The sequence below is a fragment of the Sebastes umbrosus genome, chromosome 4 (genome assembly GCF_015220745.1).
Source record: "Sebastes umbrosus isolate fSebUmb1 chromosome 4, fSebUmb1.pri, whole genome shotgun sequence".
In the NCBI taxonomy this organism is placed as follows: Eukaryota; Metazoa; Chordata; class Actinopteri; order Perciformes; family Sebastidae; genus Sebastes; species Sebastes umbrosus.
Window position 1 is genome coordinate 32,575,608 of NC_051272.1, and position 24,271 is coordinate 32,599,878.

At 41.4% G+C, this 24,271-nt stretch overlaps 1 protein-coding gene across 2 annotated transcripts in view; it reads left to right on the forward strand.

Annotated features, from left to right (window-relative positions):
- The window catches only part of LOC119486707 (c-Maf inducing protein), a 55,574-nt gene that overhangs the window by 23,749 nt on the left and 7,554 nt on the right, over positions 1 to 24,271 (forward strand). Inside the window, exons 2-16 of one of the 2 annotated variants that reach the window (XM_037767020.1) lie at positions 2,424 to 2,549; positions 5,414 to 5,464; positions 7,121 to 7,282; positions 7,732 to 7,773; positions 8,124 to 8,186; positions 8,306 to 8,386; positions 9,791 to 9,894; positions 11,182 to 11,286; positions 12,526 to 12,960; positions 15,660 to 15,725; positions 20,083 to 20,109; positions 20,214 to 20,262; positions 22,075 to 22,182; positions 22,273 to 22,389; positions 23,717 to 23,857. In XM_037767020.1, coding sequence (XP_037622948.1) covers positions 2,424 to 2,549; positions 5,414 to 5,464; positions 7,121 to 7,282; positions 7,732 to 7,773; positions 8,124 to 8,186; positions 8,306 to 8,386; positions 9,791 to 9,894; positions 11,182 to 11,286; positions 12,526 to 12,960; positions 15,660 to 15,725; positions 20,083 to 20,109; positions 20,214 to 20,262; positions 22,075 to 22,182; positions 22,273 to 22,389; positions 23,717 to 23,857 — 1,677 coding nt within the window. Of the gene's footprint in view, positions 1 to 2,423; positions 2,550 to 5,413; positions 5,465 to 7,120; positions 7,283 to 7,731; positions 7,774 to 8,123; positions 8,187 to 8,305; positions 8,387 to 9,790; positions 9,895 to 11,181; positions 11,287 to 12,507; positions 12,961 to 15,659; positions 15,726 to 20,082; positions 20,110 to 20,213; positions 20,263 to 22,074; positions 22,183 to 22,272; positions 22,390 to 23,716; positions 23,858 to 24,271 lie in introns of both variants that reach the window. The other variant, XM_037767019.1, reaches the window with a different exon arrangement.

Here is a 24,271-nt window from a genome sequence, read left to right on the forward strand (position 1 = left end):
GGGTTTCTTGTAGAGTGAAGTTGTGTCAGCTGGTAATAGAGTTCTCAGATCACTGTGGTTCTCCTGGTGCTGCTTCTGCACTGGTGGTTTCTCAGTCTGTGAGGAGAACCTGGCGGGTCCAGGAACACCTCATCACACAGGAGCTTCAGGGCCGAGCATCAGGCCACTCTGATGACCTGTAAAACATGACAGATTCAGTGTCATGTTTTATACTGTCATGTAATAATATCAAGGTGTATGACAGAAAGTATGACAGGAGGTAACAGAACACACACTGCTGGAATCAGCAGATAATAGTATCATCAATGTCCACTTAGATAAATATTCATAAATCTGATTTGAAATCATACAAGGAAGACAGTCCTTAACTTTTTTTTAAGATCATTTATTGGGGCTTTTTATGCCTTTTATTGAGAGAGATAGTGATAGTGGTGAAATGGGGAGAGAGTGAGATGGGATGACAATGCAGAAAGGGCCACAGGTCGGATTCGAACCCTGGGCCGCTGCGAGAGGACTCGCCTATTTGATACATGGGGCGCCCGCTCTACCCGGTGAGTTAACCGGCGCCCCAGACAGTCCTTAACTTTAGGTAACATTTAGATAGACAAATCTGAATTGTGGCAGAGAGATGGCAACACAAAGGCCAAACACTGGGCCAAGAACTCTGTGTCTTCTGCGCAACTTTGTAGTCCTGACACAATGAATCGTACAAATGGGCACACCTTTGGACAATCTTTCCTTGAAGGCATTCATGGTGGTTTTGTTGTTATTGTTGACACGTGCTGCGTAAAGTGGGTGTGATTAGCCGTGTTTCCATTCACATATTTTAATGCGTATTTTGAAGTATCGCATTAGAAGAGCTGAATGGAAACAGCAAAATTCAATAAAACTTCCTCAAATGCGTAAAAAAAGGTTTTATGCTCGCTTGAGGTAGTTTTTGCCTTTGTCAAGTTTATGCGCTAAATGTGTTATGGAAACACCTTTGCCAAATCAATTCTGATGTAGCGAACATTTAACTCTCATGACTGATCAGCTGTTTCCGCTGTTGGCGTCTTATCGGATATGCCCATAACGTGTGAATGCTTGTCTTAGTCTTTGGATAGCATGAAACATGGCCAATACTAGTTGACATGAAAGAACAATTCAAACTTCTCATAGATGGTTAGATGGGCAAGTTTTGTTTCCAGTGCGCAACTTCTACTTCTTTTACTCTGTTTTCTGGCAGATTACAGCCATGCAAGCATATAGCGCCAACTTCTGACAGAACTACCCTGTACCCGAATTGATTCGCTCCAAACCAGTAGACGGATACATGCCTAAGTGACTTTTCTTTTTTTGTAACATTTCAGAAGTTCACTTAAAATGCACTGGACAACAGAATGGAAACACAGCTATAGTCAGATTGTCTGTTTACAAAAACTTTTGCTCAGCGTGCTCAGCATACTCTCCAGTTTTCTAAATGAAAATGCCCCCAGAAAAAAAGTAAATGAAAAAAAAATGCTGATAAATGCCAAAAAAGCATTGCTGACTAATTAGGGTGCAACAAAAGCCACTGCTGATGACGTCTGCTGGGCCCGTATACAGTTAGTCTCTCATCAACAATAATTGGTACTAAGTCATTCAGTGACGCTAATGTCTGGGAAATCAACTGGTGATTCATTTACTGCCATTTCTTCATCGCTGAGGGACACACGTCTTTTTATAGAGCATTGTGGCATTAAACATTTTTCTTCAAACTTCTCCTGAGGGTTTTAAGATATACAAGCTCGGTTTCCTTGTGGCTTTCACTCTGCCTCGTTATTTTCATCTGTTTAGATTTTTTTTCTGCACCCCTCCTTCTCTCTAAAGACTCTTCTGTTCCTGAGTCCGGAAACTTGTGGTCATTTGTCAGCGTTTCTGTAATCATTTTGAGACTAGCACACAGGTTAAGGCCTGTTACTCTGTTGTATCTGCTTCCAGCTCCCACAACGATGAGACTGAGATCAGAGCTCTGCCATCACACCATACTGGGTTTATATGTGTGTGTGTGTGTGTGTTGACTCAAAGCTACATGAACAAAGTCTTTCAACGTGATGTTTGTGTATTTGCGTGATTAATGGCTTTTGCTAAATTGATTTTCCACTTTGTTTCAGCATTCAATGACTATTCAGTTGGAACTACATCAAATGTCACCACAGCTGATAAAGATTACTCTGTGTACTCTATAACAGCGTTTGCCATTCTGCTGTATTTGGAGGTTTTGTTTGGCCTTGTGTTTACCCAGGGCAGGTCAGCCCTGGATATGTTTCTTTTTGTCTTTCCAGCTGACTGCCAGTAAAAATAAATGCCTTTTTCTCCCCCGGCTCTGTTTAAACATGCAGTATGTACTGTAAATGTTAGTCAGTGGCAGACTAATATCCTCTCGCTTTCTTTCTCCTCTCCAGCCCACCGGCTACATGGAGACGTCATTGTCCTACAGCTCCATAGAGGACCTGCAGCTCCTCTCATGGGACAATGCTCCAAAGTACTGTGTCCAGCTCAGCTTCCCTGGAGGCACCGTCCTGCTGCAGGTAATGCAAATGTCTGCTGTCATTTTAAAAATAAGCCAGTGGCTACATACCTCATAAATCTACCAGATCATTTTACTGTTCATTTTACTCCTAAATCTTAGGATGCAATGAGGTCAGCTGTTAATACAGGTTGGAGTAACAAAGGTACTAAATAAAAGTCACTAAATAAATTAGTGACAATAAAACAAAACAAAGGGTACGATATTGTAACCCTAGTTCTATTAGCACAGGTGGGGCCCTCTACTGGGCTCTATGCATACTACTCTCCTCCGATCACACGCACGCATTGGCCCCCAGAGATTTGTGTAAACGTAACCAGCAAATCAGGACCTACCTACTGAATACGTGCGATACCACAGTATGTAAGGTCCATCGTGTCTGGTATCTCACGTCCTTTTCAGTGGTCTAGGTTAGCGAAGACGGCTCATTTACCTGGGTGGGAACGGTAGCTGTAGTCCATCATGTGATGCCGTAGCGGTCGGCGGCGGCAGAAGATATCGGCGGCGGGCTTCCGCGGACCATACTGGACACCGATGAAATATTGTCGTCATATTCCCCTCAGACGAAGCCGGTGCCTCAGCAGGGATGAACGGAGACTACGGCAGAGTGTTGGCGTCTGGAGTGGGGACGTCGGAAGTGAACCCGTCGCTGTTTGGGGGCAGCGCTCGGCAGGATGGGCAGGGCTGGTGGCTGCTGAACACCGCTCTCTGCGGCCTGCGCTGAGGCACTCGAAGCAGGCGTCGTAAAGATCTGTCCCGGCGAGGTTCTTGTAGTGGCGACTCCATCCGTGGGGATGTAGCAGTCAGTGGGTAGTTGCCGATCGCTGAAGAGAAATGAATACCAAGCAGCGCTGGATGCCGCCTTATATATTGTGGTAACACAAGTATTTGGTAGGCACGTCCTGATTGGCCGGCTACGTTTATGCAAATCTCAATGGGCGAACGCGTTCGTGTGATTGGGGGAGAAAAGTACCCATAGAGTAGCAGGGCGGAGCCTGTGTGAGTTAGAACTGCAAACTACCGTATTACTATTTTTTTTAGGCTAGATAGGCACCTATAACAGTTGTGTCCATACAGTCAGAGCTTATTTTGTTTGCAATAGCAATGGCTACAAAACAAGATGTTGACAAGTGTTGGAAAGTTCATTGCTCCAATCAAATCAGTCCAATCAGTTTGGTCCAAAGTACCAATATTTGTTGGTGTTGCTTACTTAATCTTTCAACTTTCAAATATTTCCTGATTTTAATCGTATGTTCCTTTATGGCCATTTCTGTTCAATTAATTTTGGTATCCAACCAGTTGTGTATATCATCAAAAACTGTCTAGTTTGGTGGCTGTAATGTATTAGACTCCTGTACACCTTACAACATGTACCGGCTGAACTATGAGACTTCACATTCTCCACATTAACCAGAGCCGTTCAGTGAGCACATTTGGTACTGTTACCTATTAGCCCAATTACCTCTGAAACACAATCCAACCCATTATTGGTGGTGGGGGTCAACAGTGTATACCCACTTCATCAGTTGTGTTTGCATATGCATGCTGTCAACTGTTTGGACCACTGCCAGACATATTTGGTTTGTGCTTTGAAGGAAAAGCTCAGCTGGTTCCTATAAACAAGCCAAGATCAGTCAGCGTTTCTGCAGCAGTGGAAAACTGGAAAACCTGGTGTAGTTTTCCAGTTATTGAAAGAACATGGAAAATAGAAAAATATTATAATGTCACGGAAAACTGAGGATAGGAAGTCAACTTGAAAATCCCAAACAGAGTGGCTACGGCAACTAATTGTTCATCTGCACAAACTATAGAGCTGCACGGCGTGTGACGTGGTGGCAATAAAAATGCTAAATATGATTTAATCGCTGAGGGAATATGATTTCTGTTCTACTTGGCTCATTGTTGTTGTTCCCTGTGGGTATAAGACTGATGAATGTAGGCCAGGTCATCATCATGGATTCCCATCTCAATTGCTGCATCACTTGGAACAATTCAAAAAGTCACTCGCCATTATTTGGATTTCACATTTACAAGCAGATAGAAGAATGACCGCATCCTGTTTTTTTTGCTTCTGAGTACATCTGTTCACACCTGGCATTACAATGCGTCTCCACATGCGTCTCCAGTGTTCATAAGTGATTGTATCTCACTTCCCCACTCTATAAGCAAATAAACACGTAGTAAACACATGGCTAATACAGCAGATGTTGTGACGTAATATTACAGGAATGTCAGTAGTAATATCCTACATGTTCGTCAATTTGGCTGCATTTTATTAACAGTTTATTAAGAACCAAATAAAAGGTAATTGTATCGGCGGTCCCTGGGGATAGGTATCAGCTCCGTGCAAAGCACCGGAACAAAGACACCAACACATCTCCGACAAGATGATAATAAAGCACTTTGCCTGTCTAGTCTGATAGTCTGTAGATATTCAGCCTTTAGATAAGATATATTTGAATAAAATACAGTTGTACCGACAGGATACAGTAGAGCACAGAAGCCGTTTCCATGCTGCGAGGCAGACAAGCGCTCACGTCTGTCTGTCTATTCACATGTGGAGCTCAGTGACCCAACGAATCCCAGCGGGACGTCAGTAGAGTAGGCGGTCCTTAATGTGGCCCAGGACTCATTCACTACACACTGCTAAAAGAATGTGTCCATATGTGGCCCAGACCACCTCTGAATGTTGTGAAACAACAAAGATGCAAAAATATGTTTGGCCTCTTTCAGGATATAGTTGACTGAGTGGCTACGAGAAATGACAGGAAATGCTTGTCTGTGGTTTTGCTTTCTATTCTCTGAGATCACTTAACAAATCGTTTATGTCTCTCTGCATGTGTTTGTGTGTGTGTGTTGCCACAGGCTGCAAACAGCTACTTAAGGGACCAGTGGTTTCACTCCTTGCAGTGGAAGGTAAGGTTACTGTTTGTCTTTAACTATTAATTGATTTGTTTCATCAGACCCCCCCCGAAACACACACACATACACATACTCTCACGTACTGATGTTTATTGCAGATTGATAATGTTGAAACACCAACATTTTTGTGGTATTACAAATCTTCTCACACTCTGACATGCCATTTTATAGCACTTTACAGACCTTTATGAGGATCAGACCTCTAAACCTGTCAGTACTAGAGCCAGATGAGATGTTTGCTACAGGTGGGAAAAAATATTGATTAATTTATGTATCACAATTTTCTTTTTACGATTTTGAAATTGATTTCTTTAATGCCAGAATAGATATTTTTGCTTCATTTGAGTCTATGCAGAGGTAGAAGGAAGTTACCGCTTTTATTGTAGTCTGAGTAACGTGACGTCATATCCGTTCCGTATCCGTCAACCAAAACAAACTGCAGCGAGCTGAAACGAGAAAGTAGAAAACGTTGGAGGGTCTGCGTGGATACGACCTGCACCCTCACATGTTAAATCCAACGTGGTAAACACTACACATCCAGTAAAGTATGGAAACACTTTGGATTTCACACATTGCAGGAAAAGCAGAGCTAGACATCACGGCTAAAGCTGCATGCTAACTCTGTCACAGACAGGAAACGTTATCGTATCGCTGCGGTTGAGCCGGCTGTCACTCTCATCTCCGTGGTCAAATGGGCCGACGCTACAACTGTAGAGCACCCATATACTGACATTTATGTTAAATGCATTCAAACGGCCATGGATGTATAAAGAGAACGGAGCTAACGGGAGAGCTAGAGACCACCTTGGAGAAGTTAGAGGAAGTATACAGGTGTGACTACGTCCGGTTTTCACAATAAGGTGTTAACAAAGTGAACTGTATATACAAAATATATATATGGAAATAAGATTGATTGGATTATATTCACCAGAAGTATAAAACATTACATGCCCCTTATAAATTAAAAAGAAAATACCACTAATTTGTGAGGGAAATGTCTTTATTCTTAGATTTTTGGGTTGCTGGAAAAAATGTAATAAATAATTCCTGACAATAATTGATATATTTGACTTCAGGACATCTCTGACTGCATACATGCTGAACATCAAACATTCTTACTGAATTAATTTCAATATTTTGTGTGCATGATTCAACTTTTTCTCATGGTCTAGTGTTAAAAAAGTTAACAAAAATCCCAATAAATAGTAATATCGAATCGCAATACTTAAAAATCACAAAACATATTGAATGGCCACCCAAGTTCCGTGATAGTATCGAATCAGGAAATAAGTGAATCGTCTCACTCCTGATGTTTGCTTGGAAGTCACTGGGAGCAGTCCTGGAATTTCATCATTTTAGGGGCAAGGCCACTTGGTGTTGTCAATTTTTGAGTGCACAAAGGCCAATTGCCTTGATGTTGCCCGAATTCAGAATCACAACAAAAGACGCTGTCTAAAAAACAAACTGACAGGAAAGTAACAGAGGAGAAAATGGCGAAATCAGCCGGGGCATCAAGGCCACTGTGGCCGCAGGGCATATCATTTTTTGAGGGGCAGAAAGCCAAACTGAAGGGGCACAGTGGCCATGGCCCTCATGGCCTCCGTGAAATATCCTGCCTTGACTTGGGGTATTGCGTTTTCTTTCCCACAGAAAAAGATCTACAAGTACCGTAAGGTCCTGAACAACCCGAGTCGCTGGGACGTGGTGCTGAAGGAGATCAGAGCGCTGGTGGACATGGCTCTGACCTCACCGCTGCAGGATGAGTCCATCCACCAGTCTCCTCTGCACATCATCTCCACCCTGCTGGCTGAGGTAGCAAAACACACACACATATGCAAATTCATGCATACAGCATATTAGCCTTGAGGACCTTCCCCTAGCCCTTACCATTTCCTCTTTATTACCCTAATCTAAGCCTAATCCTTATTGTCTTTTTTTTTTCTTAATTTTCTTCACTTTTTTGATTATAACTTTTGAATAAAGGCATTTTGGATACTCTTGACGTAGCACTAGTACACAATGCAACGTAGTATAAAGCAGGAACCTGCATGTCAACCACATGTAACCACTGTAACCCTTACTCTTACCTAAACATGACACTAATCCTAATCTTGACTTTTAACCCAAATCTTTACAAAAAATAACACCATATAAAATCCCCCTTTTTTACGTTGCCATGGGGACATTTGGTTACAGTATTACACACCGCAATCCATTCAGTTTTCCTTAAAACTTTTGTCTTCTCTTTGTCTTCCCCACAGAACTCTAATCTCAGCACTCAGGATCATGAGAACATCATTGTGGTGAGTATGAAGTTGCCACTATAAATATGATATTTGATGTCAGGCTGAAGTTAATAATTAACACGCTTGAGTCCGGCCTCCTGTTGGTTTGATCTTAAACTGAAGAAAGATATAGATTCTTTTCATGCATTTATTGAGGACATACTTGTTTTGATTGTTGCTGTCCATGCCCACATGGCGGTATCTGGGCAGATTGAGAGAGGTTTTGATATTTGCATGGTCTCCATGGGCTTTATTTTACAAGAGTCCTGCGCCTGACAGCCCAGATCTATACTGTTGGCTCTCAGCCAGGATAAATAAGAGATAGGATATGGAAATATTCATTTGTCTGTCTTGTATGTGTGTGTTAGGCCATTGCTCCTCTTCTGGAAAACAACCACCCACCACCTGACCTGTGTGAGTTCTTCTGCAAGGTGAGATCACGTGCCATAAACGGAACAACACTGAACATGTAGTTTCTGTAGTAAAGATATATATAGTTTTTAAGCATTTAAAAGTGCTTCCTGTTGATGGTCTTCGCCGTCTGTTGCAGCACTGTCGGGAGCGGCCGCGGTCGATGGTCGTGATTGAAGTGTTCACTCCTGTGGTCCAGAGAATCCTCAAGCATAACATGGTGAGAACTGCTCTGTTCAGGAGCTGCACAGAGGCAGGGAGGAGGGGCAGGAATCAGTTCCCATTTAGTACTGGTTCCACACCGCCTGACTCCTCTTTTGATGCCTGTTTATTGCATGCAATTTCTTGTTTTTGGTCATTATTGTGTAATTTGCTACATTCCCTCAGTCTAGTATGAGAAGAAATGCCTCCAGTAGGTCTGATAAGTCTCATCTAAAACTGTAAAATCCTGAATATAAAAAAATCCTGAATAAAAACAGGATGTTGTGATGTTCATCAGACAGAGCCTGATCAGCCCATAATCAGCTCCCCCCACCCACCCTCTTGTCAACTTTGACAAAGTTTTTAACTTTTTTTCTGTTGTAAAGTTTTACTGTGTTTTTTTTCCCAGACTGTCAGTATTTGCTCAATAGAATTTAGTAGGGCTGAGACGATTCACCTATCTCCCGATTCGATACTATCACGATACTTGGGTGCCGATTAGATATGTATTGCGATGCGATATTGCGATTTATTGTGATTATTGTTAACTTGTTTAACACTAGACCATGGGAAAAAGTTAAATCATACACTTCTAGGGACTTTTACTTTGAAAAATATCTAAATGAATCCGGTAAAAGTGTTTGATTTTCAGCATGTATGTAGTCAGAGATGTCCTGAAGTCAAATATATTAGTCATTGTCAGCAATTATTTATTAAATTTTTTCCAGCAACACAAAAATCAAAGAATAAAGACATTTCCCGGGCGCCCCAATAGCTCAGTTGGTAGAGCCATAGCTGCCCATAGTAACCCATATAACAAGGCTGAGTCCTAACTGCGGCCCGGGTTAAAAATCTGACCTGTGGCCATTTCCCTCTCTCTCTCTCTCCCCCTTTCTAGACTGTCCACTGTCCTGTCAATAAAAGCTTGAAATGCCCAAAAAATAATCTAAAAAAAGAAAAGAAAAAAACATTTCCCTCACAAATTAGTGGTATTTTCTTTTTAATTTATAAGGGACATGTAATGTTTTATACTTCTGGTGAATATAATCCAATCAATCTTATTTCCATATATGTATTTTGTATATACAGTTCCCTTTGTTAACACCTTATTTTGAAAACCGGACGTAGTCACATGTGTATACTTCCTCTAACTTCTCCAAGCTATGAACTATTTCCTGGAGCGCCCTGATGGCTGAGGGGTTAAGGCGCTAACCATGAAGCATAACATAGCTCTAATTTTAACTATCTAAAAAAAAAAAATCAATAAGATGCACCAAAAAGTAATATTTAAAAAAACTCCTTTCCCCATACCAATGCCGGAGAAGAACACCTTTACATTTCTGGGTGTAGTCCTCAAGTTCTGTCTTTTCTCTTTTGTGCTTCGGTTTGGTTAACATGTATTTGTTGTGTGTCTCTTTGGCAGGATTTTGGAAAGTGCCCTCGACTGCGTCTCTTCACTCAGGAGTACATTCTGGCTCTCAACGAGCTGAACGCTGGGATGGAGGTCGTCAAGAAGTTCGTCCACAGGTGAGAAACTGTCATGCACAATAGCACATGTCTGTGTCAACAGGTCCTACAAAATTGTTAATGGGGAACTACACCCATTTTCAAAATTCATCAAGTATTAAGTGTGGAACTGCTCCATTGACATTGAACTGGGAAAGATGTTATAGATGTCACTGAGAGCACCCAGGGAAATGTTCTGAGTATATGGGAACTTTTCCTGTTTCACAACTGACGACACTACAATAGAATAAAGAGAAAAAGAAAACAAATATTCGGTGGGTCCACAAAATCAGTCTCCCATTCATTGTCTATTAGGGCTGAGACGATTCACCTATCTCCCGATTAGATACTTGAGTGCCGATTCGATATGTATTGAGATTCCATATTGCGATTTATTGCGATTTTTGTTAACTTTTTTAACACTAGACTATGGGAAAAAGTTGAATCATACACTTCTAGAGACTTTTACTTTGGGAAAATATCTAAATTAATTAAATCGATTTCAAAATCTTAAAAAAAATTGTGTTACATAGGTGAATCGATTTTTTTTCTTCCACCTCTATTGTCTATGGAGCAGCTACACACTTCATACTTCTCTGGTTTCTGGCTTTGAGAGAGGAGCGCTCACAAATATTGAATGAACTTTCCTAGGCCATGAAAATAACATATCGGAGTTCTTAAATTTAATTGGTGTTCCACTTTAATGCCCTGCTGGGTTACATGTAGACATGTAATCAAGCAGTGGAAGGTTTGGATTTACATATTTATATACATTTGACCAATTACCCAAACTTTATAAACTTTTTTAATTACATTTTAGGAAAACTGTCATAGAATAAAGAACACACCAGGAATACACCATTTTAGAATAGGTATAACACATTTATACTGCATGCACCCAAACTGCATGTGATTATCATAAAGTGGGCATGTCTGTAAAGGGGAGACTCGTGGGTACCAATAGAACACATTTTTATTCACATATCTTGAGGTCAGAGGTCAAGGGACCCCTGTGAAAATGGCCATGCCAGTTTTTCTTCGACATAATTTAGCGTTATTTTGCATTCTTCGCGACAAGCTAGTATGACATGGACTCCTTAAGTTTTGTAGTTTCATATGATACCAGTATATTTATTCTAGCTTTAAAATTGAGCCGCTACAACCTCCGAAAGATTGAATAGCGGCTCGGCCGTCAGTTTTTTAAGAGGTTAATTAAAAATTGATACAGTATTGCTCAACATAATATGGTGATACTCATGTGTATTGATATTTTCTTACACCCCTAACGTGCACCCCTGTGTGTTGCAGCATGCACGGGCCAACAGGGCAGTGCCCTCACCCACGTGTCCTGCCAAACCTGGTGGCGGTGTGTCTCGCTGCCATTTATTCCTGTTATGAGGAGTTCATCAACAGGTCAGTGTACACACACATACATTCACACACACAGAACACAGTGGACTTTGTTGTAAACTTGCCTCACCACCTTCACTTGATGTTGTCAGTTTTTCACCTCTCCCTCCGTTTATCCACTTACCTTTCTGCTCGTGTCCGGACACCTTGTTTATCTGACCGCCGCAGTTTGAGCAGCTCAGATCTGTCAGGCCTGAAGGTCAGAAGCATGGAAGGCTGGAACGAGCTACAGCTCCTCTGTGGCTTCATACTGCTTGTATACGAAATGGCTACCCGAGTGCACTTTCCATGACTTAATGACAGCGTATGCTCATTCCTGACAAAATACTCCAAAGTGAAACATGAGTAAAAGCTGTTTTTATGTTGTCTATACACTAGAGATGATTGATATGCTCATCCAACACAACATGCCTTTTCAGAATGGGCTGAATGCCTGTGGTGTGGCTGCTTGCAGCTTTCTCGAGAACCGTTCATACAACAACTTCACACTCAACACTGTGCTTCCTTCTTTCACTTTAGAGGAAAACATTTACCTGACTCTGACATGTTGCTGGTTGCGTTGCAGATTCAACAATTAAAATGCCAAGATATTTGCAAAATCTGCAAAAAGATATAGCTGGTTTGAGAAAGAAGCTTTGCCACAGCAGCCATTGTTTTTTAAGGTTGACTATTCAACACAATACCTATTTATTATTTTATTATTGCAAGGGAACACAAAATATTGTGAGGGAATGCAAAAGTGTCCCTTAAGGGGCTCTGTACATTACAGAAATGAGACAATTCCACAGATATAAAACCGTTTTCCGTTACCAAGAGAAAGTCACGGCATGTTTTTCTTTCTAAATGACCTCATTGCTGTGGTTTCTATTTAAATGGTCGTGTTTCTTTCTAGTGTGTTCCGTAGGGGCTTTTTGTTGACTGCAGATGTACAAGCATAGGCTATCTTAACTCATTAGCGTCATCTCCTTAGCTTCCTTCCTCCAGAGAGGATCATTCTTAGTCAATTTTTCCAAAACTCCAGCACACAAAGGAACCATCACTCCGGTAGCCATCTCTCCTGGTTATCACACCTCCATTCTGTTATTACACTTCTCTTGCTTATATTTCCATTGCCATTACCGATGTTGTGTCCCTGTGTTGAGTGTAAGTTTTTCATGTGGTCCCATCACCTTTCCCTCTATTTTCCCCTCTCTCCCCCCTCCCCCCCCCCCCCCCCCCGTGCAGTCGGGATAACTCCCCCAGCCTGAAGGAGATCCGAAATGGCTGCCAGCAGCAGAACGAACGCAAGCCCCCGATGCCGCTCCGTCTGCTCCGCCCCGAGCCTCCGACACCACCTCCTGCCACCCTCCTACCCCTTTCCGCCAACCCCAGTCCTCCCCAGCCACCTCCCACCGCCCCCTCAAACCCGGCCCCGTCCATTCCCATCTCCTCCCCAACGCCATCCCTGCCCCTCTCCCCTCCTCCCTCCGTCGTCAACTCCAGCGAGATCCTGGTGGAGCTGGAGCGAAACAACAACTCGGCCAACGCCAGGCGGAAGGGCGGGCCTTCGGGCGGCGACAGCGAACCCAACCTCATCGACTGTCTGCTGGTTAGCCCGGCCGTCAACACTCTGTCCATCCAGCTGCCGGCGCAGGCTGACCGAGTGCTGGGCTGCTTCGCTCTCATCCTCAAGATGCTGTGAGTTTACAGATCAAACCGTCAGTGCTACTGAGTATTAATGGAACAGTTGTTTTCCCAGAGTCAGATAAGAAGATCAATGGCAGTTTAAACACGAGGTACTATTCAGAGAAGAAACAGGGGGCGAGCAGTTTACCCCCTGTATCCAGTCTTTGGACCTATCTCTGTTCTGGACCCTCAAACATGACATGTCTATTAGTCTTCTCATATGACTCTGACTGTATAAGACCACAAACAAGGCATTTGAAGGTAACAAAAACACAAAACATAGTCAGGGTCTAAAATTAACTTTTTTCACTTCCTGCCACTGTGACAGACAACTATTTTTTCTTGTCTGCCACTCAGAAATTTTATCTGCCACTTTTGAAATCTCAGAGTTCCAAGAACCCTATTTTTCCAGGGTGGGAGGGCACTGTACCTAGTACTAGACTGTACTTTGTTATTGTCATCTATAGTGATTATTTGAATTAAATTAAAATTATGATTATTTAAATATTTGTTATTTAATATTTATCTTGACATAAGTAGTTTTAATGATGTAGAGCAGTAGTGTTAGGAAGTTAACCAGATCATAATTCCCTCTCTAATATCTATTTAATATTTCGGTGAAAACATCTCCTACAAACATCTGGATTTATTCAAGTTTCTCGCCAAAATCAAAATTTTACAAGATTACATTTGAACACATCATGATATTGTTATAATTTACCTCCGCCCAATAGTCATTACAATACTCGCCCATTTTTGCTGAACGGAGCGAGAACCCACCATAATGTAACTCTATTCTTTAACCAATCAGGACTGTGCTGCCCGCCAGCTGCTAACAGCTAACGTTACTACATCTCCTCCTGTTGATTTCAACATGCGTCCATCAGGTTTAGTAGTAGTAGCGCCATGCTTTTGAGTGTATTTTTTTCTCTCCGCCGTGGCTCCGGCCCAAACAAACTGAAACATGATGCAGCGTGCGTGGACTGGAGACTCGTGGGTACCCATAGAACCCATTTTCATTCATATATCTTGAGGTCAGAGGTCAAGGGACCCCTTTGAAAATGGAGCTAGTATGGTATGGGAGGTACCTCTGGGTTTCTTAGGTTTTCTAGTTTAATATGATGCCAGTATCTTCACTCTAGCATTAAAACTGAGCCCGCTACAACCTCCAAAATATCAAATAGCGGCCGGGCCGTCAGATTTTTAAGAGATTTTAAAAAGAGGTTAATTAAAAATCGATACAGTGTTTTGGAGAATCAATACAATATTCGAACACATAATATTGCGATACTCATGTGTATCGATATTTACTTACACCCCTACTGTTAGGCCTGTCAAGAAGTCATATATTGAAACTCTAAACGCACCTCAAATTGATCACTAAAGCATTTAACAAAAACCAGATTGGTTTGTTTTCTTCTCCGCACATGCATCTCACAATGACGTTGTCCGTTTACATCATTGGTTTGCATAACCATAGCAAACAGTTAAGTGTTAGCTCACCTATGTGAGGAGACACGCTGGAAGATTCTCAGCTTTATGTCTCGGATATGTCTTCTGGGCTCTTTTGCTCACAATAAAAAAGTAACAATGAAGTCATTACTGCATGTTGAGTTTAGTTTTGTCATTATCTACTTCACTCTCATGCTTTAAGCTGTCCACATGCCCAGTGACATTGAAGAAGTGCATTAAATAATGCAGAAAATAGATCTAACCAGTTCAGCCAGTGACAGTCCCCTGTAATAAAAGGGGACATATCTTGAAAAACTCACTTTTTCAGTGCTTGTGCACATATATTTGGGTATCTGGAGTGCCTACCAACCCACAAAATGTGAAATAAGATGACAGTTGTTTTGGGCTGTCTAGATCAGAAAACATTCAGATCTGTCTCCCCTTCCTATGTCACATGCAGGCTCATTGGAATATACCGCCCACTGCTTGAGAACTACCTTTACAAAGGTGCAGCATTTTATTCTTGCAAGCCAATCAGAGCAGACTCAGATTTTTCGGGACATTAAAACATGTAAAGATGTTCTAGTAGAAACCCAAAATACAGGTATGAACCTGAAAATGAGCATGATATGTCCCCTTTAGCATGAGCAGTCATACACAGTCTCACTCAGTTGTGACACATGAACAGATTGAAAAAGAATATTGAAATCTACTACTTGTTGTTACTACTTCGGGTTTCGTAAAGCCTTTTGAACAAACATCCGTGTCTTGATGAAGCTACTTTAAAGTTACATAAGCTCCAGGACAATTTCATTGTAAAAAAAAAATGACGTGTCAACAACCCAGGAAGTGTCCATGTTTGTAACGGTGACATTCTGTGAGTGTGTGCATGCCTGACGAACTGGTCAGCGTAAATTAATGTATGAGTCTCGGTGCTGATTACACAGTGTGGAAGTGGAGCAGCAATTACGTGTGTGTGTGTGTGTGTCTTTGTGTTGTTGTAGGTGCGGTAACCAAACAGGATGGCCTAAAAAGCGAGCGTTTGTAACAAAGTCAGTGTTACTTAACTCACAGTAATGTGATGCTCTGGCTTCTGTTATATCAACGCCGTAAGTCTGCGTCATCTTGGCGCGGCTCATGTTTCGACTACTCCTCTATTTTTTTGTGTTGTCGAGCCTCACTTCCCCAGGCTACACCCTCCTCTTCACATTGTTACACTGACTCTTCATCTCTGTTTTCTTTGTGTCTGTCTCTGTCAGGTCGGACTACGATGACTGGAGACCTGCTCTTGCCAGCTTGCTGCAGCCCATCCCCTTCCCTAAAGAGTGAGTATTCACACATACACGCCTCAGCATTTTATTCCTTTATCTAGTAACGTCTCATACAAGCAACTTGACATCACTTAAAGAAAAGCTTCAAATGCTCAATTTCATTTACTTAGTAAAGTTTGTAAAAAGCCGCCATAATTCTGTTGAGACAGAGAGAGCTGTTGATGAAAATATTGATACACTCATCTACAATTATTATCTTGTGCTTGCAGTAATTAAGCTTTGATTTAAGCTGTGAGCGAGTAGACTTGGTTTGCCATCTCAGGCAACTAGTGGTGTAAGAAAATATCGAGATATTATATTTTGTGATACTGTATCGATTCTCAAAAACAAAGTTGTGCTATGATGCTGGAAGTTACAGGGACTGTGATAAATGCAAATGCAGATCCCGCTGTTCTGATTGCATGAAAAAAAAAATGTTACTGTGTGTTCCTTATACTATGACAGTTTTCCTAAAATTCGATTTAAAAAAAATCGGAATATATCGTATCGTAACCTCTGTATCGTGATACGTATCGTATCGCCAGATTCTTGCCAATACGTGGCCCTACAGGCAACATTCAAGCTGCCTTATCATTTTAGTGAGTAGAGGTTGGTTGGAGCCTGACTGCAAACATTACTCGGTGATTCAAAGTCTTATACATATATATAGATATAGATATTAAAGAAATAATTTACAGTCCATGGTGGGAGAAGTATTCAGAACCTCTATTTAAGCAGCCATGTTGAGATAAGTTGAGGAAATACCAAGCACCGCCCGCCAGCCGGAACAAACATTTTACAACTAAACAGTACATGACAAGATGCTTCTGAAAACATTGGAGGAGAGAAATAGGCATTACAGTAACAGAATATTGATTCATATTTGATCAGCGCTGCCTAGTTTGACCGTTTGATCGGAGTTCGTGAGTGATTGACAGATGCCTCCGTTGAACGAGCAGCCAATAGGAACGCTCTCTCTCTCTCTCTCTCTCTCGGAAATGACCTGTGATTGGCCAAAATCTCCCGTCACTGGCTAGATTATTTAAAGCCTAAAAACAGAGCCATGAGGAGGTGCAGAAGTCTAGTTTTCTCTCAGAATACTTGAATTACAATATGCTGAAAGGTTATTATGGAATTTTTGTCCAATGTTGCCAAAAATATACTGCCTACTGCACGTTTAAGCGAAATGCAAATTTGTATATACAGTATATGCAGCAGAATGTCTTTAGGAGTTATATTATTATATGTTATTTTATTATCATTATTATATTATTATTTTATTTAATGTTGTAGCTGGATGTAGTGGAGCTAATTTAACCTTCTTTATGTACTGATAGATAGATTAATCTTTAGCAATGTATCAAATTTCATAAACTGATCATATGTTTTGTAAAAATCTTTCTGTGTAAACTATAATAGTCACTACAGCTGACAAATACATGCAGTGGAGTAAAAAGTACAATATTGTAGTGTATGTAGTCACTCAAAATTGTACTTAAGTAAATAAGTATTTGAGTAAATGTAGTTATTCCATCACTGTTTATGGTTAATATTCTCCTAAAACACTCAAAGATTACTGATGCATTTTCATGCATATATACTATTGTGTACTATTAATCATGTTTTCTAAGCTCATCATATGTTATAAATGTCCCTCTTAAATGTAGTCGATAAGATCGTAGATAGATAGATCGATAGATAGTAAAGCTGGGACAACTCACCTATAAAAGTTCAAGTTTAACTTCCTTTTACCTCTGCAAAGACTCAAATGAAGCAAATATATCGATTCTGGCATTCAAAAATGATTTCAAAATTGTAAAAAAAACTAAATTGCGATACATACTCTAGGTAAATCCATTTTTTTCCCGAAAACCCAAATAGATAGTAGCATAAAATATACATACTCAAGTGCAAGCACCTCAAAGTTGTACTCAAGCACAGTACTTGAGTAAATGTGTTTAGTATTTAAGTAGAAAAGTGAAACAGCATTCCCCTTTTTTTTCTTTCTCGGTTAAAGAACCTCTGATTTCATTGTGTCGATGCCTCAGCTGGCCTGTGAGCATGCAATAGTTTCATGGAGTTACACAATGTCTCCACAGCCTGCGTAGTGACAGCAGCGGCAGCTTCAGTCCTCCATCTGTGTTGACAAAGGATGCGTTGAAGCCCAGTTCTGAGTTTAGGTCAGCGCTCAGAACCCAATACACAATCACCTTAGTTATGCAGGTAAAACAGAAGGGAAACACGATCTGAGTGGCATTTCACAGGATTTCTTTCATTTGGTAGAGGGAGATGTGGAGGATGTCACTCACTGACTTTGTTATTAGAAGAAATTGTAATAGTTCTGATTCAAAGTGTAAAAGTAGTACTAGCAGTGACAGCACTTGCAGTAGTATACCGTGTTTCAGTGGAGGGTTTTGGTGTCTCATGACAGTCTAAATGCTGTTTCGAAGAAATGCGGAATGAAGCACTTTTGGTTCCAGGCCTACCAGTGCAGCCATAACCATAATCATATACTGTAACCATCAGCGCAGGCCCAGCGCTACACGTCATCCCTCGCGCTTCCTTCCCCTTTGTCTCCTTCCTCATTTTCTACCCTCACATCACTGTCTCTGGGGATGTATACATGTCTCTAAGAGGGTCCTGCTGGGGCCTGGCTTATGACGTGGATGAGGTACCTCGACACACCTCTGGGGTCATGAACCGGAGGGGACGGCTTTTCTCTCCCCAGACAGCCCACCATAATTGGCTATAAGCAGCCCCGAGTCTTTCTTGTAATTGGCTGGCTGATCCAAAGCTTCATTAGCGACGATCAGCAGACGACTTGTTATTTCTCCAACACTGGGACACACCTGTGGCTCACCTGTGGCTCACCTGCGCCACTGTTGCCTTGTCGATGGCTTCAGTCGTCATTAGAAAAGGCAACAATACTCCCCAGCACCCTGTAGCTGAGGATATAATGAGTCACATCAGTGCATGAGACACACGTACACACACAATGACATCACTTTTTACAGTGTTACAGGAACAGTTCAACATTTTGGGGAAAATGCTTATTTGTTTTCTTTTGCTACTCAAATATAATTGTTATGATTCCCCACAGGGATCATTAATGTCATCTAACCTAACAAACAATCTCTAGAAGTTCACAAGCTCATGCATGTGCTAAAAAAAAATTCATAATAAGCTCTACACTCCCTCTGAAACTGATCTGAGCTGACTGTATCCACCAATATAAAGTAACATGGTGTCATCAGCTTAATGTCAAGCTGAAGTAGCACAAAGGGGAATTCCAACCAAAGCATGTTAAACTGACCTAGAAGTGCTTGTATACACTGTAAATATCAAATCTGAGCTATACTGCTAGCTAAGCATTAGGGGTGGGAAAAAAATCGATTCACCTATGTATCGTAATTTTTTTTTTTAATGATTTTGAAATTGTCTTTTTTATTGCCAGAATTTATATAATTGCTTCATTTGAGTCTATGTAGAGGTAGAAGGAAGTTACCGCTTTTATTGTTGTAGTCTGAGTAACAAGACGTCATATCAGTTCCGTATCCGTCAACCAAAACAAGCGGCAGCGAGCCGAAACGACAAAGTAGAAAACATCGGAGGGTCTGCGTGGATACAACCTGCACCCTCACATGTTAAATCCAAAGTGGTAAACACTACACATCCAGTAAAGTATGGAAACACTTTGAGTTTCACACATTGCAGGAAAAGCAGAGCTAGACATCACGGCTAAAGCTGCATGCTAACTCTGTCAATGACAGGAAACGTTATCGTATGGCGGTAACGTGCGGTCGAGCCGGACCGTATATACAAAATAAATATATGGACATAAGATTGATTGGATTATATTGACCAGAAGTATAAAACATTACATGTCCCTTATAAATTAAAAAGAAAATACCACTAATTTGTGAGAGAAATGTCTTTATTCTTTGATTTTTTCGGTTGCTGTAAAAATGTAATAAATAATGCCTGACAATGACTGATATATTTGACTTCAGGACATCTCTGACGACATACATGCTGAAAATCAAACATTCTTACTGTATTAATTTATATATTTTCCAAAGTAAAAGTCCCTAGAAGTGTATGATTCAACTTATCCCATGGTCTAGTGTTAAAAAAATTAAAATCGAGATAAATCGCAATATTGAATCGCAATACATATCGAATCAGCACACAACCACTCACAAGTATTGTGATAGATTCGAATCGGGAGAATGGGTGAATCTTCCCAGCCCTATTAGATATGCTCTTAATTCATGCTTTCCATCATGAGGTTTTTTGCTTACAATCTCTTTCCAACAAACATATATAATGGTCTGTAATATCTCATATCTCTCTTTGTCTTCACTCTCTCCAGGGCCCTTGCACATGCCAAATTCACAAAGTAAGTAACTCGGACATCGTAAACTGTTCTTCACAGATTCAGTTATATTCCAGTTTGAAAACAAACTCATATCTAATGACTTCTTATTGTTTCTGTCTAAATAGGGAACTGAAATATGTTATTCAGAGGTTTGCGGAGGACCCGAGGCAGGAGGTGAGTGTGGTTGGTGACTGTTTCAACCTTGTAGCTGCAGAGTTTACAGCCCCCTCCAGCCAGTTTATACTTCCTGTTTTCTGGTCAAGAGAATGGGGGTGTGGTTAATAGTCAGACGTAATTCATCACCAAGGCAACAAGATTGCATCGTTTTTTAACCCAGTTTAGATGAAACCAGAGGCCTGTACTACGAAGCAGTATATGCGGTAATCGAGGTAACTTCAGGGTTAACTCTGGGTTTTCCGTACTACGAAGGTTGGATCACTTCTTACCGGGGTAGATCTCCATGGTAACTGATGCTGAACGGCTAACCTCTTATCAGGTTATGTTCCAGATAAGAGATCAACTCGTATGAAAACTCTGCCTACTGACCAATCACAGCTCTGTGAGGTGATCGTATGGTAATATTACACACATATGAAGAAGTTACAGTCATAATCCAGGCTAAAAACAACACAGTTTAAACTGATAAATGCAGGAAAGAAAGCTGGATTTATGCTGTGGGTGTTTACCGCTTTGAATTATGTTTTTATATTTATTTATTTTACTTGCTCTTGAGTCCGTTTCACACCGTCAGAGAGGTGGACGCAGCTGAAAGAAGGTTTAAATAGTCATAGACGCCACATTTTGTTCACAGGATTAAAAGAAGTGTAATCCATTCATCTATTACACTCTTCAAAGCTATTTATATTTAGACGACTACACCTGACTTTTGAGTGTTCCGTTAAATTAATAAGTCTGTTAATTTACGCATTCACACATCGGGAGATTTTTTCTTTTGCCAGCTGTCTTTGGCAGCTTCAACTGTGTTACTATTAGCCTGATTAAGTGTTTAACTTTTTCGTATTTGTCTAATATAGTTCGCTCTTCCTTTGTAAAAAGTGACGCTCTGCCTGTCTGTCTGTGGACTTGTCCATGTCTGGGATTGGTCATATGCTGCAAACACCTCCCCGTACATGTGAACACGCTCGTAGCCAGACTGAGAAACTCTGGGTTGACTTACCGAGTTGATAACCAGCTTCGCAGGACCGCTTAGCGGGATCTCGATTGTTAAGGTTATTGAAGCCAGATAACGAAAATATACCCTGGTATGTTGAACTCACTTCGTACTACAGGCCTCAGTTCAGATTAATTTACTGTTTATCAGACCACAAATGAGACCAGAATTATCTCAACACACAGACTCTCTCTCTCACTCGCTCTCTCTTCTTCACCGTCTGGCTGCTGCTGCACCGAGGAGCCGCACCGCCGCACGCCAGCCACAGCGCACTGGAGGACAGATAGACATGTTGCAGAGGTCCGCCGTTTGAAATGCAGTTTCGGGACGTTTTAGAGGTTCACCGTCCACTAACACCGGCCGATCTCTCCTCAGCTCCAGCACCGACACCGCACCGGGCTGCACTGAGAATAGTTTATTTCTCTAACGGGACTTTTCTCTTGTTTTCTGTTGGGCTACAAGTTGTGCTCCCCGTCGTTCGGACCTGTTAGAGGCCCGCAAACCGCCGGTATCGGCTGCTTTCTGTTATTTTATCTCCAGCAGGAGGAGACGGTAAAGAAGAGAGCGAGTGAGAGAGAGACAGTCAGTGTGTTGTGTTAATTCTGTCAGAGGGATTTTGTATAGACTAATCCACTGTGTTTTTGCACCCATCCTCGGCACACACAAATGCCATGGTGAAAATAAATACACTACATTAAGGTGGAGGAAGTTAAACAATAAAAGGAAAACCCTCAGTTAGCTAATGCAACAAGTTGGGCTAACTAACTACACATAACTAACTAACTGTGTGTGCGTTCATGTGTGTGTTTTTCCAGGTCCATTCCTGCCTACTCAGTGTGCGTTCAGGTAAAGATGGCTGGTTCCAGCTCTACAGTCCAGGAGGCGTGGCCTGTGATGACGATGGAGAGCTGTTTGCCAGTATGGTGAGTTTATGGACACACACAAAGTCACCCTGGGTGCTAACTAATGTGTGGTTGCTAACAACTGACCCGCCTCTTCTTCATCTCCTCCAGGTTCATATCTTGATGGGCTCCTGCTACAAGACCAAGAAGTTCCTGCTCTCGCTGGCTGAAAACAAGCTGGGTCCCTGCATGCTGCTGGCCCTGCGTGGAAACCAGACCATGGTGGAGGTAACGTGCATCCAGAAAGTGTTCAGACCCCAATAGTTTAAATTGTGTTTTTCCCCTTGTCTATGTTAGTCCAGGTTTATGTTTCCATTAATTCTTCTGTCAATGAACATTCTCTTTTAATCTTAATAACTTCTCATGGTCTGATGATATCTATACCCAAAAGTGAAGCCGGAACATCTGGATCAGCGGCTGGCTGGCTGTTTGTTTTAGAAGCACTTGATTTGATATGCAGTAGAGTTTTTCTATGAGCAGAACGCAGATTTTAAACGTCAATATCGCAGGCGATCATGTTCATTTAAATGTGGGAAACCAAAATTGTGATCGCGATTCATATTCGATAAGTTCTGCAGCCCTAGTTTAGTTTATTGTGTCATTTGTTCTTGTTTTATGTTAAGTGTTATGACCCGGCTCTTAGGCCACAACAAGCAGGAGACACACTATGATTAAGTTTTAACAAAAGATATGTTATTGAATCAAATGAGGTAAATTAAAGTGCCAAATAAGGACTGTTAAGATGCTGGGTGTGGATGTCCATATAGTGTAAGTGTGCATGAGTGACAGATGTGTGTGTGTTGTAAGGTACAAGACATAAGAATAAATTGAACCTCTTCCACGGCAGACTTTACTTGTTTCAGGTTGAAGTGGCTCAGTTTCAGGATAAGAGTGAAGTTACTGGTATCATATGAAACTAGAAAAACCTAAAGAATCCATTGGTACCAACCATGTAAAGTTAAAATAAATAACACTACAAAGTTACATTTTGGCAAGGAAAAACTGGCATGGCCATTTTCAAAGGGGTCCCTTGAACTCTGACCTCCAGATATGTGAATGAAAATGGGTTCTATGTTTACTTCTGGCACTTCTACGTGACATCTACTGGTGACCTGCTATCTCCCCGTAAACTCAGCTGATTAAAGTGAGGTTAAATTTACCGAATTGAAGGGGATTTAGTATTGCGAGGGGAAAAAGATTTTTAAAAATTGGTCAAAATCAAAGCAGCAGTGGCCATAATACTTGTCCTTAGTATGGGTCAAGTTCCAAAAATGCTGCATACGGCCTGGTAAACACCTTTTGTAACACAGGCTTCCTGTTATAAATTTGTAGTCTTCAAGCTCGAAGCCAAGACGCACCTGATGAAATCACTATGACATCATCAGGGTTATTTTGTCAGACTTGACAAAGCTCTTCCAGAGAAGACATTTTACAAATGTTTTCACAGGCTTTAGTACAGTAGTACTCCTCATAATGAGTAAACTGATCGCCACATACAGTATACAATCAGTGGAATGCCCCTTTACGGTGTGTATTTGTTTCCATTTGTGTCCAGATCCTTTGTCTGATGCTGGAGTACAACATCATTGAGAACAAAGACACCCAGCTGCAGATCATCTCCACCCTGGAGAGCACCCAGGTGGGCCTCCGCATGTACGAGCAGCTCTGCGACCGACAGAGAGAGCTCAAAGAACTGGTGAGTTAGTGTTCCAATACACACACACACACACACACATTACTTTATTTGGTACACTGAGGCCTGAAATGAACATGGTGCTGTACTCTTTGGAGTCTACAGTCTGCAAATGGGAACTAAGAACATCTTGTTCCAGTTCATCCCACATATCTGTTGGGTTCAGCCTGTTGGAGTGAAGGCCTCTGCAGGACAATCAAATCACCAGTTTCTCATTACGTGTCCTCAGTGACGCATGTGACCTATTTGTCAACCCACAATTCCAACACAGTAACAGTTAAGGGCCCCCGACGTTAAGGACCAAACATGCACTGGATAATATGAGAACAAAGGGAAGACACAAGGTCCATTTAGAGGAGTAATGCTGGAATGATGCAGAAAAAAAGCTCTGGTAGAGCGTAGAGTGGGTCGACCGTT